Source organism: Lucilia sericata, unplaced genomic scaffold (genome assembly GCF_015586225.1).
Source record: "Lucilia sericata isolate MDLA Ls3-8-SP2 unplaced genomic scaffold, ASM1558622v1 Contig004731F_arrow, whole genome shotgun sequence".
Classification (NCBI taxonomy): domain Eukaryota; kingdom Metazoa; phylum Arthropoda; class Insecta; order Diptera; family Calliphoridae; genus Lucilia; species Lucilia sericata.
Window position 1 is genome coordinate 290 of NW_023997331.1, and position 22,930 is coordinate 23,219.

Sequence of the window (22,930 nt, forward strand, 5' to 3'; positions counted from 1 at the left end):
TACGAGCTATGTTTGAAGCTAAAGTAAGACTAATTGAGAGTTAAACAGAGACTATATTCAGAGTTACGATTGAAGCTAAGCTAAGCTTGTATTGGGACTACGATTCAAGCTAAACGTATACTATTTACAACTACTACTAAAGAAGATAATAACCACAATTGGAGCTAAATTGAAGCATCAACTAGAGATACGACAGAAGCTTAATTCAGATCATACTTGGAGCTATATTTGAGGCTAAAATGAGACTATATGAAGCAAACTGAAACTATAATAAGATCTATGACTAAAGCAATATCTTCAGCTAGGATTGAAGCTAAACTTAGGCCATATTTAGAGCTCCGATTACAGCTAAACTGTGACTATATTCAAACTAAATTGAGACTACATTAGAGCATGATTGAAACTAAACTGAGACTATAAGAACTACGATTGAAGCTAGACGGTGACTAATTAGTTAAACAGAGACTATATAAAGAGCTACGATTGAAGCTAAACGGGGTCTAATTAAGATTTATAAAGGACTAAATAAAAAGCTATGATTGAAGCTAAACCGAGATTGTGTTGAGCCACGATTCAAACTAGACGTAGACCATTTACAGCTATTATTTAAGACTATGATTAGAACCACTATTGAAGCTTAACTGAGGCTTTTTTAGAGATATAATTGAAGCTTAAGACTGACTATATTTAGAGCTAAACTGAATATATATTAAGATCTACGATTAAAGATAAACTGAGACTATAATTAGAGCTAAACTCACAGCATATTTAAAGCTACGATTAAGCTAAACGGAGACTAGGATTGAAGCTAAACCGAGATTATTTTAAAGCTGATCAGAGACTATATTTAGAGCTAAGTTGAAACTAACTGAGACTATATAAGATCAAGGATTGAAGCTAAACTGAGAATATATTTAGAGCTACGTTTGAAGCTAAACTGAGACTTCATTTAGAGCTGCATTTGAAGCTAAACTGAGACTATATTTAAGCTAAGCTTGAAGCTAAACTGAGACTATATTTGAACTAAAATTAAACTTGAAATGGACCTACGATTAGAGCTGGAAGTGTTTTATAAGAAGAACAATTACTGCTCAAATTGGTCTATAAATAGACATACGGTTAGAGGTAAAATTTGTCTAGAGAAAGAACGATGATTGCAGTTATAATTGGCCTATAAAGAGGCTTTCTATGGATAAGATTTAAGACGAAGATTTTGTCCAAAAATTTAATTATAAAATGGCCTTCGATTTGAGCTGCAGTTGGCCTGTATGAATAAGAATGATTACAGCTCAAATTGATCTATAAAGAGGCTTACGATTAGAGCTAAGATTGATCTAGAAAAAGGATCTATTATTAGATTGTAAAGAGACCAAGTTAATCTACAAAAAAGCACTGATTGAAGGCAAATTTGGACTATAAAGAGATCCACGTTTGGAGCTAAGATTGATCTACAAGAAGAACTATAATTACAGCTAAAGTTTAAATGTGATTTAAGCTTAGAGCTAAGATTGATCTATAAAAAGATCTAAGATTGCAACTAAAATTAGATTACAAAGATAGCTAAATTTGAGCTACAATAAGAGCAATGATTTGAGCCAAAATTGGTGTATAAAGAGACCTATGTTTAGAACTAAATTGGTCTACAAGAAGAAGCGAATACAGTATAAGTTGGTATATTAAAGGATCTACGATTAGAGCTAAGATTGACCTACAAAAAGATCTATGATTACTGTTAAAAATAGATTATAAAGAGACCTAAAATTAAGCTAAAAAGAGCAATGATTTGAGTCAAAATTGGTCATAAATAGACCTACGTTTAGAGCTAATATTGGTCCCAAGAACAAAATATTAGCTAAAGTTGAAATATAAAGTGGTCTACGATTACTGCTAAGATTGGTCTATAAAGTGATCTATGATTACAGTTAAAAATATATTATAAAGAGACTTTAAATTGGACTATAAAGAGACCTATGTTTAAAGCTAAAATAGGTCTAAAAGAAGAATGATTACTTCCACAAAAATAGCAATAATTGCACTTGAGTTCGACCTGATTAAAGCTGAAATTAAACTTAAATAGAATATTGAGTTCAACAGAAATTTTACTATAAATGACCTGCAATTAGAGAAAACAGTCGAACAGCAATAGATCTTTGATTAGAACTAAAATTTGTATCCTAAAGACCTACAATTACAACTAAAATTATTTCCCCAAAGAGTAAATTTATCTTTTATTAAAAAAATATATATATATTTTTATCAATTATGTACTAAATCAGAAAAAAAGAATAATTACAGCGAAATATACAATTAAAATAATTGAACCTCTTCGATTGAATACCATTTCGAAGAATTTTTCTCCTTAATGTTTTTCTACGTTCAACAATATTATACAATAAGGCGGCCACTGTTTTCCAATTCGACAATTTCACGTTTATAATTCTGAATCAATTCATGCCATTTGTATAGAATTTCCATTAATTCAATATCTTTGGATAAGGCTAATTTTTGAAAATGTGAATTAAGAAAAACACCAAACCAACGCATTAATTGCAATTCATAATCACTGCTGCAGTTATAGAGAGAGGGACGTTCTTCGATCAGTGATAGTTGGGGTGTTATAGCATATTATATAAATGTTGTAATATCAATAGGATTTTATTATATTTCTATATCATTTCTAATGTGTACCGCTATGGCTTCAGCATCAAAGGAACATTGCAAAAGTATATTAAGATGTCTAAAGCTTCTGTGGGGGAGTTATGGGTGGTGGGTTTTTCCGCTAATAAATCTAAATTGGGATAGGGTTTTGCTGTGGCATCTGATTCTATTTGAAAATCAACTTCATGTGTTTATTTGTTTTGCCATTTGTTAGGTTTTTAGGGGTTCTTCTTCGTGATTTAGTGCTGCAATTGTTGTTATATTTGTTAATAAGTAATTTAAAGTTTTCGAAGTATTTTCTCCGATATATTTTGATAACGTTTCAGACATACTCCTATATCTTGCAATAAATTGGCTTTTATTAACACGGTCAATAGTTTTTCTGTTATTTCATGTTCACTGGCTCCTGCCTTTTCCAGTTGCTTGGCTATAAGTTGTATTTCTGGACTAATAAAACCATTGTCATTGTAGTTAGCCATTAGGGAAATTTGTACATCATCTAAAGGCTGTTCCACCTGATTTACTTCAACATGTAAATTTAATTGTTTTAAGGAATTTAAATTCCCTTATCAAATCCCTTGCTATTTAGAAAAGCCACAAATTTACCATCAGCTTCCTTTATATCTTTATCATTTGTTTTGCTGTTCTTTACATTAAATGGCTCATAATCATTACTGTACTGTAGACAATCTTCTAAAAAGGCTTCTTCATTGATGTGTATATCTTCCAAAGCTGGCTGATAATCGTGTCCCACTTGTGTGCCCACCAATTCAGATAAAACCTCTTTTAGTACTTCGATATTTAACCACCGAAAGATTTTGTCCCATAGCCAAGAGTATATGTTCATCGATAGACCAAAGTTGTGAAAAGTTAAAGTAAACTTTAAAGAATTGTTTAGTTTTGATAACTTTGTATTGGGTATTGTAGAGTAAAAGAGAGGCTCCCTCTTGGCCATGATTGGCTCCATAAATGGCTACAAAATGTTTGGATATACCCAATACGGAGAGTGGAGTATCAACTTTAAGTTGTGTCAGCATTGAGACAAAATTACCAGGAGAACGACTGGGTTCTATGTCATCGGCAAGACTCAGAAGGAATATACGTTTATCGGACCCTAAAAGGAATAGATATATGAAGATTGGAATCAAGAAATAGAGATTTAAAAACAATAGGAAAAGGATGTGTTATGATAAATGGACTAATGCTGGTGTCCGAGACCTTGTTAAGAGCTACGATCGATGCAAAACTAAGACTATATTTCTACTAAAAGGACCTTTAACTAAAGCTTTATTCAGATCTATGATTGAGTGTAAAAAGAGGCCATATTGAACCTAATTCAGTCTACTTTTTAGAGCTCCTATTGAAGCTAAATTGAGAACATATTTGGAACAAAGTTTAGGGCTAAACTATGGTTATATATAGAGCTACAATTGAATCTAATCTGATACTATATTTAACTAAAAGGGAAGCTGCTAAACTATACCTAAAAGACAGCTTTATTTAAAGCTATAAGTGAATCTAACTAAGACTACTTTACAGAGCTCCTCTTAAAGCTTAAATAAGACCCTATTAGGAACTAAAGTTAAAGCTAAACTGCGGCCATATTTAAAGCTAATTAGTCTAATATATAGAACTACAATTGAAACTATACTGTGGCGATATATCGAGATGCAATTGACCTTAAACTGAAATTATATTTAGAGCTATTATTGATAGTAACTGAGGATATAAGTAGAGCTAGGATTGAAGTTAAATGAAGCTATATTCAGAGCTTCGATTTAAGATACATTGAGCCTATGAGTGAAGCAAGCTATGACTGCTTTAAAGGTCGAATTTAGCTTTAGGATAAACTCTTATTACATGTAGAGCTACAATTGAAACTGATTGGGGGGTCAATATTTAGTTCTTCAATTAGATCTTAACTTAAATTATATATTCATTTAGGATTCATGCTTTACTACAGATATAATTAGTGCAATAATTGAAGCTAACTGCAACTCTACATAGAGAGCCACTAGAATTAACTAAAACCTTAACTAGTTTATAATCAATTGGGTGTTAATGAAATGAATTACAAACAAAAATTAATAACTTACATATGGTTAACAAAACCGGTGTACCATCACCCTCTATAACAGCCGCACCAGCTACATGAACATCTAAAACACCTCTTTTCAAATTGAAACGTTTCGTCTGAATCTCTACACCTTCTCCCTGATCCAAAGGTACACGCACCAAGTGATAATCACCAGTTTTAGTATTACGTTCAAAATAAGTTAAAATACGTTGACCAGTCGATAATTTTTGTATATTAAGATCGGAGAATATTAAACTAGAAAACAATTCGGTTGGTTGAGGAGCCCCAATATCAGCTTTACGCGATTCAATGGCCGATTGTAAGGATTCACAAGAGCCCATCTGAATACAAAACATAAGTATCACAATCATCTGCCACCAAATCGGCTATACTTTTTTGGAACTAAAAAAAAATGCATAGAAATTATTAATAATTAATAAAAAATAATAAACTTTTTAGTTACCTTTAACTTTTTGCACTTATTTAACATCTTGGTGGTATCATCCCATAATCTAAGAAACTTGTTGGCAAATACACCCACATATTTTTCAGTTTTCCTATCATACACCACTTTGGAGGATAGCTTTTCCAATACAGACCAGCTTTTTAGTTGTTTTTGGGTGGAAATCTTTAAATGTAAAACAAATAAATTTATTTTTAATCACAAATTTACACATGTCCCCAGAATACCTTGAATATTATGATAATGTTTTTGCCCAATGTTGTTATACTATTGCCTTCTTCTTTGTCCGGTGATATGCCCAGAAAGTCTTTGGGTTCTGGTATGGGACATAAATTATAATATGTTATAAATTTTGTCATTTTTTTCTAGTTAGAAATTTGTAAATTAATATTTTCTTTAAAAATAATTTATGAATTAAAGCAAAGAAACCAGCCGCACGTGTTTGTAGTTTGTTTACAATTTTTTTTTCTTCTAACAGAGTTGCACTTTTGTAACATATGTTTTGAAAATAGGGCGTTTTTACACCACAAAGCAAAATACACAGCAAAAAAAAAACAGTAATATAAAACTAGAGGTTTTTAAACAATAAAAACAAAAACTAAAATCTAAAAAGAAAATAATGTTTATTAAAATATACAAAATATTTTCTAATTTAATTAATAATTAGCCAAATAAGGCATAATTTTTTAATAACCCCACTAATTAATGTGCTTTACTAAAAAAAAACGCTAACTTGTTACTTAAAAACGCTTATATATATTACAAAAATTAACACATTTGCAATACTAACATTAGCTGACGTTTATTATTGCAATTGTTTTCGTTCTTTATATTTTGGTCGTCATATTCCTTGAGAAAACCACAAGAAAATTTCACAAATTTTGGCCAAAAAAATGGGTGGCAAAACAAAACAGACGCAACGTACTAAAAATAATGCCAAGGTAAGTCCATAACATTACAAAAAACTTTCTAAATTCCTTAAAAATTTCCATTTTAAACCAGCCTTCAAGCAGTGCCCGCAGTGCGGAATTACTGGGTTCAGCTCCTACATTTGTAGGTTTTTCGGCACACTCCGATTTTGGTATAATACCCTTTGCACCGGGTTTTACCCACAGCCGAACAGATGCCCGAAACATTTGATGCCAGCATAAGTCCTCAATATCAGTTGACCATGAAGAACTGTCAAAGAAAGATCCCATGACTAAGAAAAAAAGCTTTACAGGAATTTATTGATTTAATTAATGCATCCGAAATGGAAGAACTGAAAATGATTTTACCTTTATGGCCAAAATTCTATCACAATCTGGCTGTTGATCCCGAACACAATGTACGTGAACTAACACAGACTGTTCTGCAGCTGCTGGTGTCTAAGTGTAAAAAAGGCTGTAGCTCCCTATCTAAAGCAATTGGTACCTGTGTGGTTATCCAGTCAATTTGATAATTATGCTCCCGCCGCTTCTATAGCCAGTATTTCGTTTAGTGATACCTTTGCCAACAATGCCAATCGTACGCGTGAAGTTTGTCTGCATTGTCAAAGTGAGATTTTGGAATATGTTTTGCGTAATTTAACATTTCATACGGCTTCTACTTTGTCAACCGGCAAAAGTCTTACGCCCGAAGAAGCGGAGCAGAAGTATCAACGTGTTGTTATGTGCAGTTTAAAGGAGCTTTCCTTTTTTGTGGAACATACTATGGAGGCAGAGGATCAAACACAAATACTCGAAGGTTTGAAGAAGTTGTTGAATCACCAAAAGTTTTGGAGTTTTGCCAAGAATAAGCTGAATGCTATCAAGTATGTATGAGATTCAATTAGAAACGAGTCTGGTCTGTTAGTCTATGCTATTGTCCAGACTATAGATCAAACTTTAATCTACACTATGGACTAGACTATGATCTACAATATGGACTCGACTGTAGTATGATGGTTTAAAATTTGACTAATTTTTTGTTTACTTCCAGAGCTGCTTGGTTTGAATTAATGTATCACTTACTACAAAGTCCCAAACAACAGGAAATTTTTGCCACACAAAAAACACAAATGACAACAATAGCTTTTCAAAATATTGATGAATCCGATCCTCTTGTAGCTCCTCATGTTTGGGGTTGCATTTTGCTAATACAAACAAATTACAAAGGATTGGTAAGTTTCTCTCTTAAATCTCTTAAATATTAATATAGTTTCCATTAAATCTTTAAACCCATTTACAGGCATCAAACAATAGATTTTCATAAAAATGTTTGGCCTAAACTTACTCATCTACTGCGTAATGCCTTTAATCGTAATGCTCATGCTATATGTCCCAATATATTACCCTTCTTCTCACAATTAATACATGTCACCTCCGATATGCAGGAATATCATAATTTAATAAAGCAATTTTTCGACAATATTAGAGATGTAATTACAATGGAAATCCATACCAATAATACCTCAATGCAGGACAATAAAATGATTATAAAGACCTATTTTGAATGTCTGCGTTATATAATACAAAAAATCTATAATAAAAAGGATAACACTGTAGAGGAAGAGAAAACTTTGGTACTACAATTACTGGAAGAGAATATAGTAAAACCTATTAAATGGTTCTTACCGGAGATGATAGTTTAATAACCAAATACTTCTTCCAACAAACCTCTACATTGGTAGCTTTCTTTGACAAACAGTCGGCTAATTGCTCTTTATATCAACAATTATTGGAGAAATTTTGGTGTTTATTATTCACTCTCATACCCGAAGAACTTAATAAACCAGATGTTAGTGAAATATATTTGGAACATGTTATAGAACTTATCAATGATATGTATGTGGCAAAGCCTAATTTAGAAGAACATAAAGTTAAATTTGTTGAAGTTAATGGCGAAGAGGAAGGTGAAAATACTGAAAAACCAGTTAAAGATCATAATCAAACGACAGCAGCTTTATACAAAAAGAACTTAGACAATTGGTTTTGCAATTATTGCGTATTTGTTTTAATAAAACCGAGTCCTTAAAAAACTTCCAAATATATTAAACATGTACGTTTATTCTGTAATATGTTTAACGATAAGGAATTCTTTGCTAAAATAAGTGATGATGGTAAATTGGATACCACACTAAGGACTTTGGTGAATTTGTTAAAGTCATCATTTTTGGATAATGAGGCGTGTGCGATAGTGGTGGATGTAGTGTTTGAAATTTTACAGAATTTAGAAAAACAACAACGATTTGAATTCATCGAAAGGGAGTTGATAAAGGTAAGTGGAAACGAAATGAACTAACTAAAAGAACTTGAGAACTAGAATTGAACTAGAACTGAATTAAAACTGAACTAAACTAGAACTGAACTGAACAGAACTAGAACTGAACTAGAACTGAACTAGAACTGAACTAGAACTGAACTAGAACTGAACTAAACTAACTAGAACTGAACTAGAACTGAACTAGAACTGAACTAGAACTGAACTAGAACTGAACTAGAACTGAACTAGAACTGAACTAGAACTGAACTAGAACTGAACTAGAACTGAACTAGAACTGAACTAGAACTGAACTAGAACTGAACTAGAACTGAACTAGAACTGAACTAGAACTGAACTAGAACTGAACTAGAACTGAACTAGAACTGAACTAGAACTGAACTAGAACTGAACTAGAACTGAACTAGAACTGAACTAGAACTGAACTAGAACTGAACTAGAACTGAACTAGAACTGAACTAAACTGAACTAGAACTGAACTAGAACTGAACTAGAACTGAACTAGAACTGAACTAGAACTGAACTAGAACTGAACTAGAACTGAACTAGAACTGAACTAGAACTGAACTAGAACTGAACTAGAACTGAACTAGAACTGAACTAGAACTGAACTAGAACTGAAACTAGAACTGAACTAGAACTGAACTAGAACTGAACTAGAACTGAACTAGAACTGAACTAGAACTGAACTAGAACTGAACTAGAACTGAACTAGAACTGAACTAGAATGAACTAGAACTGAACTAGAACTGAACTAGAACTGAACTAGAACTGAACTAGAACTGAACTAGAACTGAACTAGAACTGAACTAGAACTGAACTAGAACTGAACTAGAACTGAACTAGAACTGAACTAAACTGAACTAGAACTGAACTAGAACTGAACTAGAACTGAACTAGAACTGAACTAGAACTGAACTAGAACTGAACTAGAACTGAACTAGAACTGAACTAGAACTGAACTAGCTGAACTAGAACTGAACTAGAACAACTAGAACTAACTAGAACTGAACTAGACTGAACTAGAACTGAACTAGAACTGAACTAGAACTGAACTAGAACTGAACTAGAACTGAACTAGAACTGAACTAGAACTGAACTAGAACTGAACTAGAACTGAACTAGAACTATATAGAACTGAAAAGAGTAGACTGCATTGTAAGAAATTGTCATTATTTTCTTCTTTTTTCCCCACCCACCAGATTCCCCATCATTTAACCCAAACCTTAGTATTGCAACGTTTACTCTCCCATCCCTTGTGCATAGAACCGGAAGTACGCTGTATGTTGTCACAAAATGAAACCACCGAAATTATCAGCAAAATTGCACACGAGGTGGTTAACAACAATTCCAAGGATTTATTTAATCTCCTGCACAAGTGTTTCTTTCAAACTGATACTGGAGATATATTAATTACCTCCCGATCCGTAGACACAATACTCAATATACTTTCTGAACCTTTGGAAGAGCAGCAACATAATGAAAACTCCAACACCGATGTAGATGCCTGTGGTAGTTTTATAGCACAAATAATGCCTGTGGTCTGTTCGAATGAAAATTCATCTAGAGACGTACAACATAAAGTATTCTTAAGGTTGTTTAAATTTAGTATAGAAAGTCGGTCAATGATTATATATCAGAGGATACGTTATGGGAAATAACCACCTGCTGGCAGGATGCTTTATCAAGTGAAGATATTATTATAGATGAGGAATTATTAAAGAAATGCACGGAATTGTTCAACAGCAAGCGGAAAAGGAAGATTTAACTCTTACAGCTCTTGAATCTATGGCAGAAGCCATGGCCAAATTTGTTACTTGTTCTACCGAAAATATTGAAGACGAATCCCAACGTTCTGTTAAAATCGATGAAGTTTTACAGACTCTACTGCAAAATAATTTAAATGATATAGAAACACTCTTTAATGTTTGTTTATTTATAGAATCCTTAAAAGGAGCAGCAACTCCTTCAAGTGATTTTACTCAACAAGTAAAAAGTTTCAATGATTTGAAACTGGTATTACAAAAATCCTTACTTAATCTAACAACTCTCTGTAAACTAGTGTGTAAAACGAGTAAAACTCCTACTTTACTAGAGAACACGGAAAACAATGAAGATGAAATCACCGATGATTACTGTGATCCTAATGAAAATTTATTGAAAATTTGGTCTGACTACTTGCAAACACAACTATTGCAATATATTAACATCGCAGCCTGTGCTGATAGTTTGGTTTCCTATTCTGATAGTCTTAACAAGCAATTGGAAGCTTTATGCTTGGAGCTCTCCGTAAAGGTGCAATTACTTTTGCGTCAATCAGGAGAATTAAGTGTTTACCTTAAAAGAAAGACTACTAGAGGAAGCTGTCAAAGAGGAAAATATTATCTATTGCCGTTCATTACCCTATTTAGTGAATATAGAACAATATGCTCAATTTGAAGAAAGTGCTACTTTACTTTTGGCCGAAGATTTACAAGAATATTTTGTGGCACAAAACTCGTTCAAAGCCTATATAAATACTGTGCAGTATTTACTACCTAAACTAGAAGCCAAAACCATTAGCAGTCAATGTCCCATTATGCGTTGTGAACCCTCTGATATGTGGATTAAAGCCGCAGTTTTTCGTTGTTTAATAGAGAATAACTTTTCTTCATCATACAATGAGAAATCGGATCATAATATTGTTACCTCTGCCGTGCAGTTTATAACACAACATGCCGATAAATTGCATACACAAAAGGATTTGCTGTTATATCAAACGTAAGTAATTTAATTATTGAAGAATTTCGGAAGAATAAAGAAAATTCTTAATTTTTTTAGGGAAATTCCCAAGCAAGACATGTTCAATGTTTTAAATGCTGTGGAATATATGAATTTATTAACTGAAGTTTTGCGCAAAGTTCCCCATCAGTTATCTATTAAAAATTGGGATGTTATACGCATCGGTTTGGGTCATTGGATTTAAGTTTGACTAAGTCTCTGGATTATGCTTTAGAAAATCAAGATCAAAAGGTAAGTAAAAGAACAGAACTAGAACAGAACTAGACTGAACTAGAACTGAACTAGAACTGAACTAGAACTAGAACTGAACTAGAACTGAACTAGAACTAGAACTAGAACTGAACTAGAACTGAACTAGAACTGAACTAGAACTGAACTAGAACTGAACTAGAACTGAACTAGAACTGAACTAGAACTGAACTAGAACTGAACTAGAACTGAACTAGAACTGAACTAGAACTGAACTAGAACTGAACTAGAACTGAACTAGAACTGAAGTAAACTAAACTAGAACTGAACTAGAACTGAACTAGAACTGAACTAGAACTGAACTAGAACTGAACTAGAACTGAACTAGAACTGAACTAGAACTGAACTAGAACTGAACTAGAACTGAACTAGAACTGAACTAGAACTGAACTAGAACTGAACTAGAACTGAACTAGAACTGAACTAGAACTGAACTAGAACTGAACTAGAACTGAACTAGAACTGAACTAGAACTGAACTAGAACTGAACTAGAACTGAACTAGAACTGAACTAGAACTGAACTAGAACTGAACTAGAACTGAACTAGAACTGAACTAGAACTGAACTAGAAACTGAACTAGAAGAAAGAACTGAACTAGAACTGAACTAGAACTGAACTAGAACTGAACTAGAACTGAACTAGAACTGAACTAGAACTGAACTAGAACTGAACTAGAACTGAACTAGAACTGAACTAGAACTGAACTAGAACTGAACTAGAACTGAACTAGAACTGAACTAGAACTGAACTAGAACTGAACTAGAACTGAACTAGAACTGAACTAGAACTGAACTAGAACTGAACTAAAATGAACTAGAACTGAACTGAACTGAACTAGAAATGAACTAGAACTGAACTAGAACTGAACTAGAACTGAACTAGAACTGAACTAGAACTGAACTAGAACTGAACTAGAACTGAACTAGAACTGAACTAGAAACTGAACTAGAACTGAACTAGAACTGAACTAGAACTGAACTAGAAACTGAACTAGAACTGAACTAGAACTGAACTAGAACTGAACTAGAACTGAACTAGAACTGAACTAGAACTGAACTAGAACTGAACTAGAACTGAACTGAACTAGAACTGAACTAGAAGAACTAGAACTGAACTAGAACTGAACTAGAACTGAACTAGAAACTGAAACTAGAACTGAACTAGAACTGAACTAGAACTGAACTAAAGAACTAGAAACTGAACTAGAACTGAACTAGAACTGAACTAGAACTGAACTAGAAAACTAGAACTGAACTAGAACTGAACTAGAACTGAACTAGAACTGAACTAGAACTGAACTAGAACTGAACTAGAACTGAACTAGAACTGAACTAGAACTGAACTAGAACTGAACTAGAACTGAACTAGAACTGAACTAGAACTGAACTAGAACTGAACTAGAACTGAACTAGAACTGAACTAGAACTGAACTAGAACTGAACTAGAACTGAACTAGAACTGAACTAGAACTGAACTAGAACTGAACTAGAACTGAACTAGAACAAACTAGAACTGAACTAGAACTGAACTAGAACTGAACTAGAACTGAACTAGAACTGAACTAGAACTGAACTAGAACTGAACTAGAACTGAACTAGAACTGAACTAGAACTGAACTAGAACTGAACTAGAACTGAACTAGAACTGAACTAGAACTGAACTAAACTGAACTAGAACTGAACTAGAAATGAACTAGAATGAACTAGAACTGAACTAAACTAGAACTGAAAGAGAAATGAACTAAAACTGATCCAGAACAGCTTTCGCAGTTTAAAAAATGTTGTCTTGATTTTTCCCCTCTAGACTTTGTACTTTACCCTTCATGTCTTTAAACTATTTGCCGCTTTAACCTCATTCTTTGCCGAAGAAAAACAGAAGAGTTCAACAGAACTAATTAAAATGTCTATGATGAATGGATACAAGTGTTTTCACGTGATGTATATTTAACCTTGTTTAAATCCTTTTATTCGTATTTGTCAACATCAAGGTAAGTAATAATAAATATTCATTATACATAAGAAAAAGGAGTATGATTTGTTTTCTCTTAATATTTGTTAAGATATTACGTCCAACTTTTCCGATTGCTGGGAAATATTTTTAAATGAACTCACTACTACCATGGATCATATGGATTATGGCATTGTTTATGCGGTAAGATTGTAAATTAAAGTTTTTAGTTTTCAATTAAATTTCTAACTATTTAACTGTTAATTTACTTACATAGTTTCTGTAAAAATTCAACCAAATTACTTTGGATCATGTTTGCAATTTCCTATTGAAAAACCTATCCAGTCCTGTTCATTCACTGCGTACTTTAAGTATTTATATGATGCGTCAATTAACTCCACACTTGTGGCCGATGATATCGAAGTGTATGACAAGAAATCGGAGCAAATTGATAAAGATGAACATAAAATTGTTAAATGGCATTTTTTTGAATCGTTTCGAAGACTATATCGGACGTTATGAAATGCCAATACAGAAATATATTAAGGAATTCAGGTAAGTTTTGTAACTAACAAGGGTTTTTGGAGATTTGTTATTAATTGTTGCATTTTATTTATGTTTAGTTTCAAATTGACGGAAATAGGTAAAACGGCCGCTATTGAGAGACATGAAGCATTAAGCTATTTAATGTTATGGGATTGTATTATATATGCTTGTGCCAAATCACCAGTAGCTCTACGTTCAGTTTATACCTCCTGGTTACATGAAAATAAATATGAAGAGGTGAGTACAATTAATGGAAACATACATCAGTTTACGACTGAATATAAAGCAGAACTAGAAGTCAAGTGGAAAAGAACTCGAACCCAGCACAACTCAACTAAAATTGAGAAAGAACAGAATGGAACTTGAACGGATCTGAGACCGATCTAAACTAGAACTAAACTAGATCTGAACTTTAACAGAAATATAACTGAACTATAACAGAAATATAACGGAACTAGAACAGAACTAGAACTGAACTAGAACTAAACTAGCATTAAACAATAACTGAACTAGAATTTAACTCGAACTGAACTAGAACTGAACTAGAACTGAACTAGAACTGAATAGAACTGAACTAGAACTGAACTAGAACTGAACTAGAACTGAACTAGAACTAAACTAGAAGTAAACAGAACTGAACTAGAACTGAACAGAACTGAACTAGAACTGAACTGAACGAACTAGAACTGAACTAGAACTGAACTAGAACTGAACTAGAACTGAACTAGAACTGAACTAGAACTGAACTAGAACTGAACTAGAACTGAACTGAAAGAACTGAACTAGAACTGAACTAGAACTGAACTAGAACTGAACTAGAACTGAACTAGAACTGAACTAGAACTGAACTAGAACTGAACTAGAACTGAACTAGAACTGAACTAGAACTGAACTAGAACTGAACTAGAACTGAACTAGAACTGAACTAGAACTGAACTAGAACTGAACTAGAACTGAACTAGAACTGAACAGAACTGAACTAGAACTGAACTAGAACTGAACTAGAACTAAACTAGAACTGAACTAGAACTAAACTAGAACTGAACTAAACTGAACGAACTGAACTAGAACTGAACTAGAACTGAACTAGAATTGAACTAGAACTGAACTATAACTGAACTAGAACTGATCTAGTACTGAACTAGAACTGAACTAGAACTGAACTAGAACTGAACTAGAACTGAACTAGAACTAAACTGAACTAGAAACTAGAACTGAACTAGAACTGAACTAGAACTGAACTAGAACTAGAACTGAACTAGAACTGAACTAAAACTGAACTAGAATGAACTAGAACTGAACTAGAACTGAACTAGAACTGAACTAGAACTGAACTAGAACTGAACTAGAACTGACTAGAACTGAACTAGAATTGAACTAGAACTGAACTAGAATTGCACAAGAACTGAACTAGAATTGCACAAGAACTGAACTAGAACTGAACTAGAACTGAACTAGAAATGAACAGAACTGAACTAGACTGAACTAGAACTGAACTAGAACTGAACTAGAACTGAACTAGAACAGACCTAGACAGAACTAGAACAGAAACTAGAGCCGAACTAGAGCAGAACTAGAACAGAACTAACAGAACTGAACTAGAAGAACTAGTAATGAAGTAGAAACTAGAACAGAACTAGAACTGAACTAGAAACTGAACTAGAATGAACTAGAACTGCAACTAGAACTGACTAGAACTGAACTAGAACTAGAACTAGAACGAACTAGAACTGAACTAGAACTGACTAGAACTGAACTGAACTAGAACTGAACTAGAACTGAACTAGAACTGAACTAGAACTGAACTAGAACTGACTAGAACTGAACTAGAACTGAACTAGAACTGAACTAGAACTGAACTAGAACTGAACTAGAACTGAACTAGAACTGAACTAGAACTGAACTAGACCCTGAACTAGAACTGAACTAGAACTGAACTAGAACTGAACTAGAACTGAACTAGAACTGAACTAGAACTGAACTAGAACTGAACTAGAACTGAACTAGAACCGAACTAGAACTGAACTAGAACTGAACCAGAACTGAACTAGAACTGAACTATATTAGAACTGATCTAAAACTAAACTACAATTAATTTCAATATTTCCATTTCTTTCCAGAATTTACTACAATTTTTATTCCGTGCCATGCCGGCTGAAATTTTGAGAAATCATAGTACCAAACAACTAAACAACGACATTTTTAAAGGTCTCACTTGGACACAAATCAAAGGTAATTGTTAAATTCATTTTAATTCTTCTTTGATATCAGTCGTATCGTTAGTATATTGTCCCCTATCACTGGTAGTTTGCGGGTAAGAATAATAATCTTCATCGTCTTCATCTTCATACAATTCTTCCTCCGAGACAATTGGTGATATGTAATCACCTACTGGAATAAATGATGACAACTCTTGTGTTTGTCTTTCAGTTGGTTGTTGTGCAGCCATTTCGTCGTTAGGTTTGGGCGGTTCTGCAACATGTATATTCAAATTTGAAATGAATTTATTGATCCAAACAGCCAAATTGAATGCTAGTATTTTTTGATATTCTCGCAAATTGCTGGTTATATAGAATTCTTTGTCTGTAAATTCTCTCAATGTCTCCAATATCACCATCACCAAAGTCGAACTTTCATCCATTATGAATTGATCATTTAAAAGGAAATCTTTCATTTCTTCAAATAGAATACAAACAATCTTTTTAATTTGCTGCCTCTGTTTGGAAACAATTTTCCGTGATAATTTTTTGCAACGTAGTCTCTCCTTCCTCTTAGCCACCTTACGCAATCTTTTCTCTTCACCCAACCAATCTAAAGCCTCTTGTATTGTAGTATATTCCACATTTACAGATTTTTCCCAAACGTTTTTTTTTAACGATCTTCTATGACGTCTCGATATAACATGATTGAAATTGTTTAATGTATCCGTTACTTGTTTCAAATCAGGTTTAGCCAAACGATTTATACGAGCCGTACAATTGGCTATAATAGATTTACGAAGAAAATATCGAGGCATTTGACGAGGTGCTGCGAAATTGGCCTTGGGTGTGGCCAAATAGACAATATGCTCTTCAGGTGTTAAAACATCGCGATCGATTATGATATTGCCCGAATGTTTGCAAACATATTGAGGATTATAACGAGGACAAACACATAAATAGCGATACAAATAGCGTGGGGCCGGCTTATGCAGCTTTTCAAAAAATGGTCTTATATCCTTACATTTTATAGCACGTTCATTTAGCAAAGACTGTCGCTCATTAAGCTCTTCTGGACGGTTTTGGTTTTTGGGCAGGTTTTTAGGGGGAATTTCAATTTCACTGGGAATTCTTCAAATTAATGGCCATTTTCAAAAACACACACAATTTTTCTTACAAATAATTTAATTTATGAAATGTCGTTGATTTTTTTTTTTCTTTTCTACTTGTTTTTTTAGATCCTAATTTATCTTTGGAAAAGTATGTCTGTCATTTGTACACCGATGTTTGAGTAAACTACCCGCTGTTGTACGCAAATGGTGGAACACTAGTCCCTCCAGACAAAAAGACCTTTGTCGATACTTTAACCACTAATTTCGTTTCGCCCATTATATGTCAAGAGGAATTGATGGCGATTGCTAGTAAAAAGGATAAACATGAAAATATGCAGGTGAGAAATAAGTTCTAGTTTTGTTCTAGTTCAGTTCTAGTTCAGTTTTCGTTCTAGTTCAGTTCTAGTTCAGTTCTAGTTCGGTTCTAGTTCAGTTCTAGTTCAGTTCTAGTTCAGTTCCAGTTTAGTTCCGGTCAGTTCCAGTTTCAGTTCCACTTTAGTTGTAGTTCAGTTCCAGTTCAGTTTTAGTTCTAGTTCCAGTTCCTGTTTGTTCTAGTTCTGTACTTTACTGAACTGGAACTGAACTTGAACTGAACTGGAACTGAACTGGAACTGAACTGGAACTGAACTGGAACTGAACTGGAACTGAACTGGAACTGAACTGGAACTGAACTGGAACTGAACTGGAACTGAACTAGAACTGAACAAGAACTAAACTAGAACTGAACTAGAACTGAACTAGAACTGAACTAGAAACTGAACTAGAACTGAACTAGAACTGAACTAGAACTGAAATAGAACTGAATTAGAACTGTACTAGAACTGAACTAGAACTGAATTAGAACTGAACTAGAACTGAACTAGAACTGAACTAGAACTGAACTAGAACTGAACTAGAACTGAACTAGAACTGAACTAGAACTGAACTAGAACTGAACTAGAACTGAACTAGACTGAACTAGAACTGAACTAGAACTGAACTAGAACTGAACTAGAACTGAACTAGAACTGAACTAGAACTGAACTAGAACTGAACTAGAACTGAACTAGAACTGAACTAGAACTGAACTAGAACTGAACTAGACTGAACGAACTGAACTGAACTAGAACTGAACTAGAACTGAACTAGAACTGAACTAGAACTGAACTAGAACTGAACTAGAACTGAACTGAACTAGAAGTAGAACTAGAACTGAACTAGAGCTGAACTAGAACTGAACTAGAACTGGACTAGAACTGATCTAGAACTGAACTAGAACTGAACTAGAACTGAACTAGAACTGAACTAGAACTGAACTAGAACTGAACTAGAACTGAACTAGAACTGAACTAGAACTGAACTAGAACTGAACTAGAACTGAACTAGAACTGAACTAGAACTGAACTAGAACTGAACTAGAACTGAACTAGAACTGAACTGAACTGAACTAGAACTGAACTAGAACTGAACTAGAACTGAACTAGAACTGAACTAGAACTGAACTAGAACTGAACTAGAACTGAATTAGAACTGAACTAGAACTGAACTAGAAGTAGAACAAGATTAGAATGAAAAGCATAAAAACACTGCTAATCCACAGTTCTTAAAATCTTTCCATTTCATTATGTTCTTAGGTCACAGTACACATATCAACTCGCGAAGTTTTAGGCCGTATATTCCATAGATGAAGCACGCATGGAATTGGTCATAACGTTAGCGTCCAATTATCCTTTGGGCTCCGTAAAGGTAGATTGTAATAAACAAATTGGCGGACGTTTAACATCACGTAATGTAGCCATGCAATTGACCATATTTTTAAAACATCAGGTAAATATTAATCCCCTCAAAAAATAAAAACCAGAAAAGATTAGAATTAAAATTAATGTTTCCTCTGCACCCTAGAACGGCACCATATTGATGGTTTGGCTTTGTGGAAAAATAATCTGGATAAGAAATTCGAGGGCGTGGAGGAATGTTACGTTTGTTATACGGTTATACATCAAGACACCTGCCAATTACCGAAATTAACCGTAAAACGTGTAAAAAGAAATTCCATGGTCCCTGTTTGGTAAGTATTATAAAATTTGAGATTTTTTTAAGTTTTAACATTATATTTAATTTATTTTTTAGTATAATGGTTTACCACCAGTTCCAAATCTACTTGCCCTATTTGCCGTAATGTGTTCTAAATTAGTTTACTTTCGTATCAAGACATTAAATGTGTGTGCAACACCTTCCATTATATGAGCTATGGAGCAATATTTATTTAAGGCTGGGTTTAAAATAAAGTACTTACGTCTTTTGGGAAATATAATAAAAAAAAGTAAAAATTTATATATTTTAAATGTAATTTTTAACAAATATAATAAAGATAAATGATTAAAATGATTAAGAATAAAATAAAAACTTTTAGTTTATATAAAAGGAGCTTTGAAATAATAATAGACTTGACTATAGGCTAGACTATAGCACAGATTATAGACTAGACTATAAGATAGAATAAGAATAGGCTATATACTAGATATAAACTAGACTATAGACTAGACTATAGACTAGACTATAGACTAGGCTATATACTAGGCTATATACTATAGACTAGGCTCTAGACTAGGCTATAGACTAGACTATCGACTAGACAATAGATTAGACTATAGACTAGACTATAGACTAGACTATAGACTAGGCTATAGACTAAACTATAGACTAAGCTATAGACTAGACTATAGACTAGGCTATAGACTAGTCTATAGACTAGACTATAGACTAGGCTATAGACTAGACTATAGAATAGGCTACAGACTAGACTAGGCTATAGGCTAGACTAGGCTGTAGACTAGACTATAGGATAGACTAGACTATAGACTATACTATAGAATAGGCTATAGACTAGGACTGTTGTCTAAAACTATATACTAGCTCTAGACTAGGCTGTAGACTAAACTATAGGATAGTCTATAGACTAGAGTGTATAATAGGCTATAGACTAGAATATAGATTAGACTATAGACTAGACTATAGATTAGACTATAGACTAGACCAAACTATAGAATAGGCTACAGACTAGACTAGGCTATAGGCTAGACTAGGCTGTAGACTAGACTAGGCTGCAGACTAGACTATAGGATAGACTATAGACCTAGACTATAGACTATACTATAGAATAGGCATAGACTAGACAGTTGTCTAAACTATATACTAGCTCTAGACTAGGCTGTAGACTAAACTATAGGATAGTCTATAGACTAGAGTGTATAATAGGCTATAGACTAGAATATAGATTAGACTATAGACTTTACTATAGACTAGACTATAGATTAGACTATAGACTAGACTATTAAACTAGGACTATAGACTAGACTGCAGACTAGACTATAGACTACACTTTAGAATAGGCTATAGACTAGATTACAGATTAGACTATATACTAGATTATAGACTAGATTAAGGACAAGATTATAGACTAGACTAGGCTATAGAATAGAATATAGAGTAGACTACAGATTAGCCTATATCTTAGGATATAGACTACACTACAGACTAGGCTATAGACCAGACTATAGAATAGACTAGGCTATAGACCGGACTATAGACTAAACTACAGACAAGACTATAACTAGGCTATAGACTAGACTACAGACTAGACTAGGCTACAGACAAGCCTATATACTAGGCTATAGACTAGATTTTAAGGATTTTAGATAACTTAATAAAATAAAGATATTCTATGCACTCAATGTTACTAATTGACTACAATTTTGTTTTTTAATTAAATAAAACATTATTTTTCGGGTTAGAATTTATCTTTTTAAATACTGTAAAGCGTTTTTTTTAATAATATATAATAAATTTTCATCATCTTCACTTGATACTTTTCATTAATAAACAGCAATAATATGAATAATTTATTATGTATGTTTCTTGTTAATTTTCTTTTAAGGAATTGCCTTAAATTAATTATTTTTTTTTTTAATATTTCCCTTTATGCTATTTATAGACATTTTTTCTTAATATTTAATAATAAAATAAAAATAAAGTAAAATTAGTTGTAGATTTTATTATAAAAAAATATTTAAAATATTATTTATTACACACATACACAAAAAATGACATAGGTTTTTTTAATTTGTTAGAAAAAATGGCGTTGTTTATGAAAATATTATATATACCAATGACTAATTGTGGTTAATAGCTAAAGAAGCAAAATAATAATAAGAATATTAAAGCCTTAAGATTGCAAACTTATAAAACTTGTTTATATAATTAAATTTTGCTTTTTTAAAGTTTTGAGTTATAATTCAAACTTTAACTGTTTTCCTAGTGTTGTTTTAGCTATTATTTGAAGTTTCTTTTAATTGTTTTACAAAATCTATTTTTAAATTTTTTTCTAATTACGATTTTTTAAAGCAGCCATATTTTGTTTCTTATTAATTAAAATATCATTATTTAAATAAATTTTTAATTAATCTTTTAACTTTTGCAAATCTGTGTGAGAAAATGTTTTCACTTTTTAGTTGGTAACATTTAAAGAAATATATTCACAAATTCGGAGAAAACCAAGCAGAAGTAACAGTTCAATTAAAAACTAACATTATTTTAAATTAAAATCTGTTATTTTTGCGAAATTACATACAATTCCCAATGTTAATTTCATTTTCACATTTATTCCTCAATATTTCCACCATTCAGTTTTATTTCCTGCTTATTTACTCTAAAATAATCTGATCTGGCAGCTCTATTATCACTTTCAAAACACACGTTGTTTCCATTGGCTGTCAGTAATGTATGCTAGTAATATGTGTGTTTGTGTGATTTTCTTTGGTTTGTTTTTCTTGCTTTACTTATGAAACACATTTTGATTGGCTGTTGAGCAGACATTGTTTTGTTGTTGTTTGTTATTATGCTTTTTGATTAGTAGATATTTGTTTGTTATTTTTCTTGAAGAATCAGCAACATTGTGATGAAATTTTCTATAAAAAAACTTGTTTACATTTGACGATGATTTCTATAGAAAAGTTTTTTATATTGTGAGTGCAGTTTTGTATAGAAAAGATGTTCATGCTATCATGACCAATTCTATAGAAAAGTTGTTTACATTGTGATGATCGTTCTATTAAAATGTTCACATTGTAAATTACTTTCTATAGAAAGTTGTTCGTATTATGATGAACTTTTCTATAGAAAAGTTGTTCACATTATGATGAATTGTTCTATAGAAAAGTTGTTCATATTATGATGAAGTTTTCTATTGACAATTTATTCACATTTTGATGAACATTTCTATAGAGAAGTTCTTCACATAGTGACGATGTTTTCTATTGAATTGTTTGTTTACATTATTTCGATGTTTTAATACAAATTCTTGAAACAATTTTTAAAAATTTTACCAACTAATTTATAAACCATAACAGATTTGAAAAAAAATAGATTAATTAGTTTTTAAATATAAAATTATATCATTGGTTTATAATAATATTAAATAATTTATAAATATCTTTAGTATCAGATTTTGTTTTTAAACTTTTTTATAAGTTTTTCTATTACGTTTTGATAAATTAAAGAAAATTAGTAAATATTTGTATATTATACAACAAAAAAAAAAAATATGTATGCATTTGTTAAAAATATGTATATTGCACTTAAGCAGACATAAATATAGAAAATATTAGTTTTTGTTTAAT

General features: G+C 32.4%; 2 protein-coding genes and 1 pseudogene across 2 annotated transcripts; 1 reads left to right on the plus strand and 2 right to left on the minus strand.

Moving 5' to 3' along the window:
* Positions 1–2,307: 2,307 nt before the first annotated feature.
* LOC119615280 (nucleolar protein 11-like) lies at positions 2,308–5,656 on the minus strand. The gene is given in 13 exon segments (XM_037971348.1): positions 2,308–2,363; positions 2,366–2,408; positions 2,410–2,616; positions 2,619–2,663; positions 2,665–2,746; positions 2,841–2,939; positions 2,941–3,221; positions 3,224–3,451; positions 3,453–3,772; positions 4,755–5,073; positions 5,075–5,137; positions 5,199–5,363; positions 5,426–5,656. Coding segments are annotated over 13 exon segments (2,040 nt in total). The 5' UTR covers positions 5,558–5,656.
* Positions 5,657–5,998: 342 nt separating this feature from the next.
* LOC119615279 lies at positions 5,999–19,441 on the plus strand (annotated as a pseudogene).
* On the minus strand, positions 16,119–17,237 carry LOC119615277 (the record flags this gene model as incomplete). Its single annotated transcript, XM_037971347.1, has 1 exon — positions 16,119–17,237. A coding segment is annotated over one exon (1,029 nt), but the record flags the coding sequence as incomplete, so codon positions are not given.
* Positions 19,442–22,930: the final 3,489 nt, after the last annotated feature.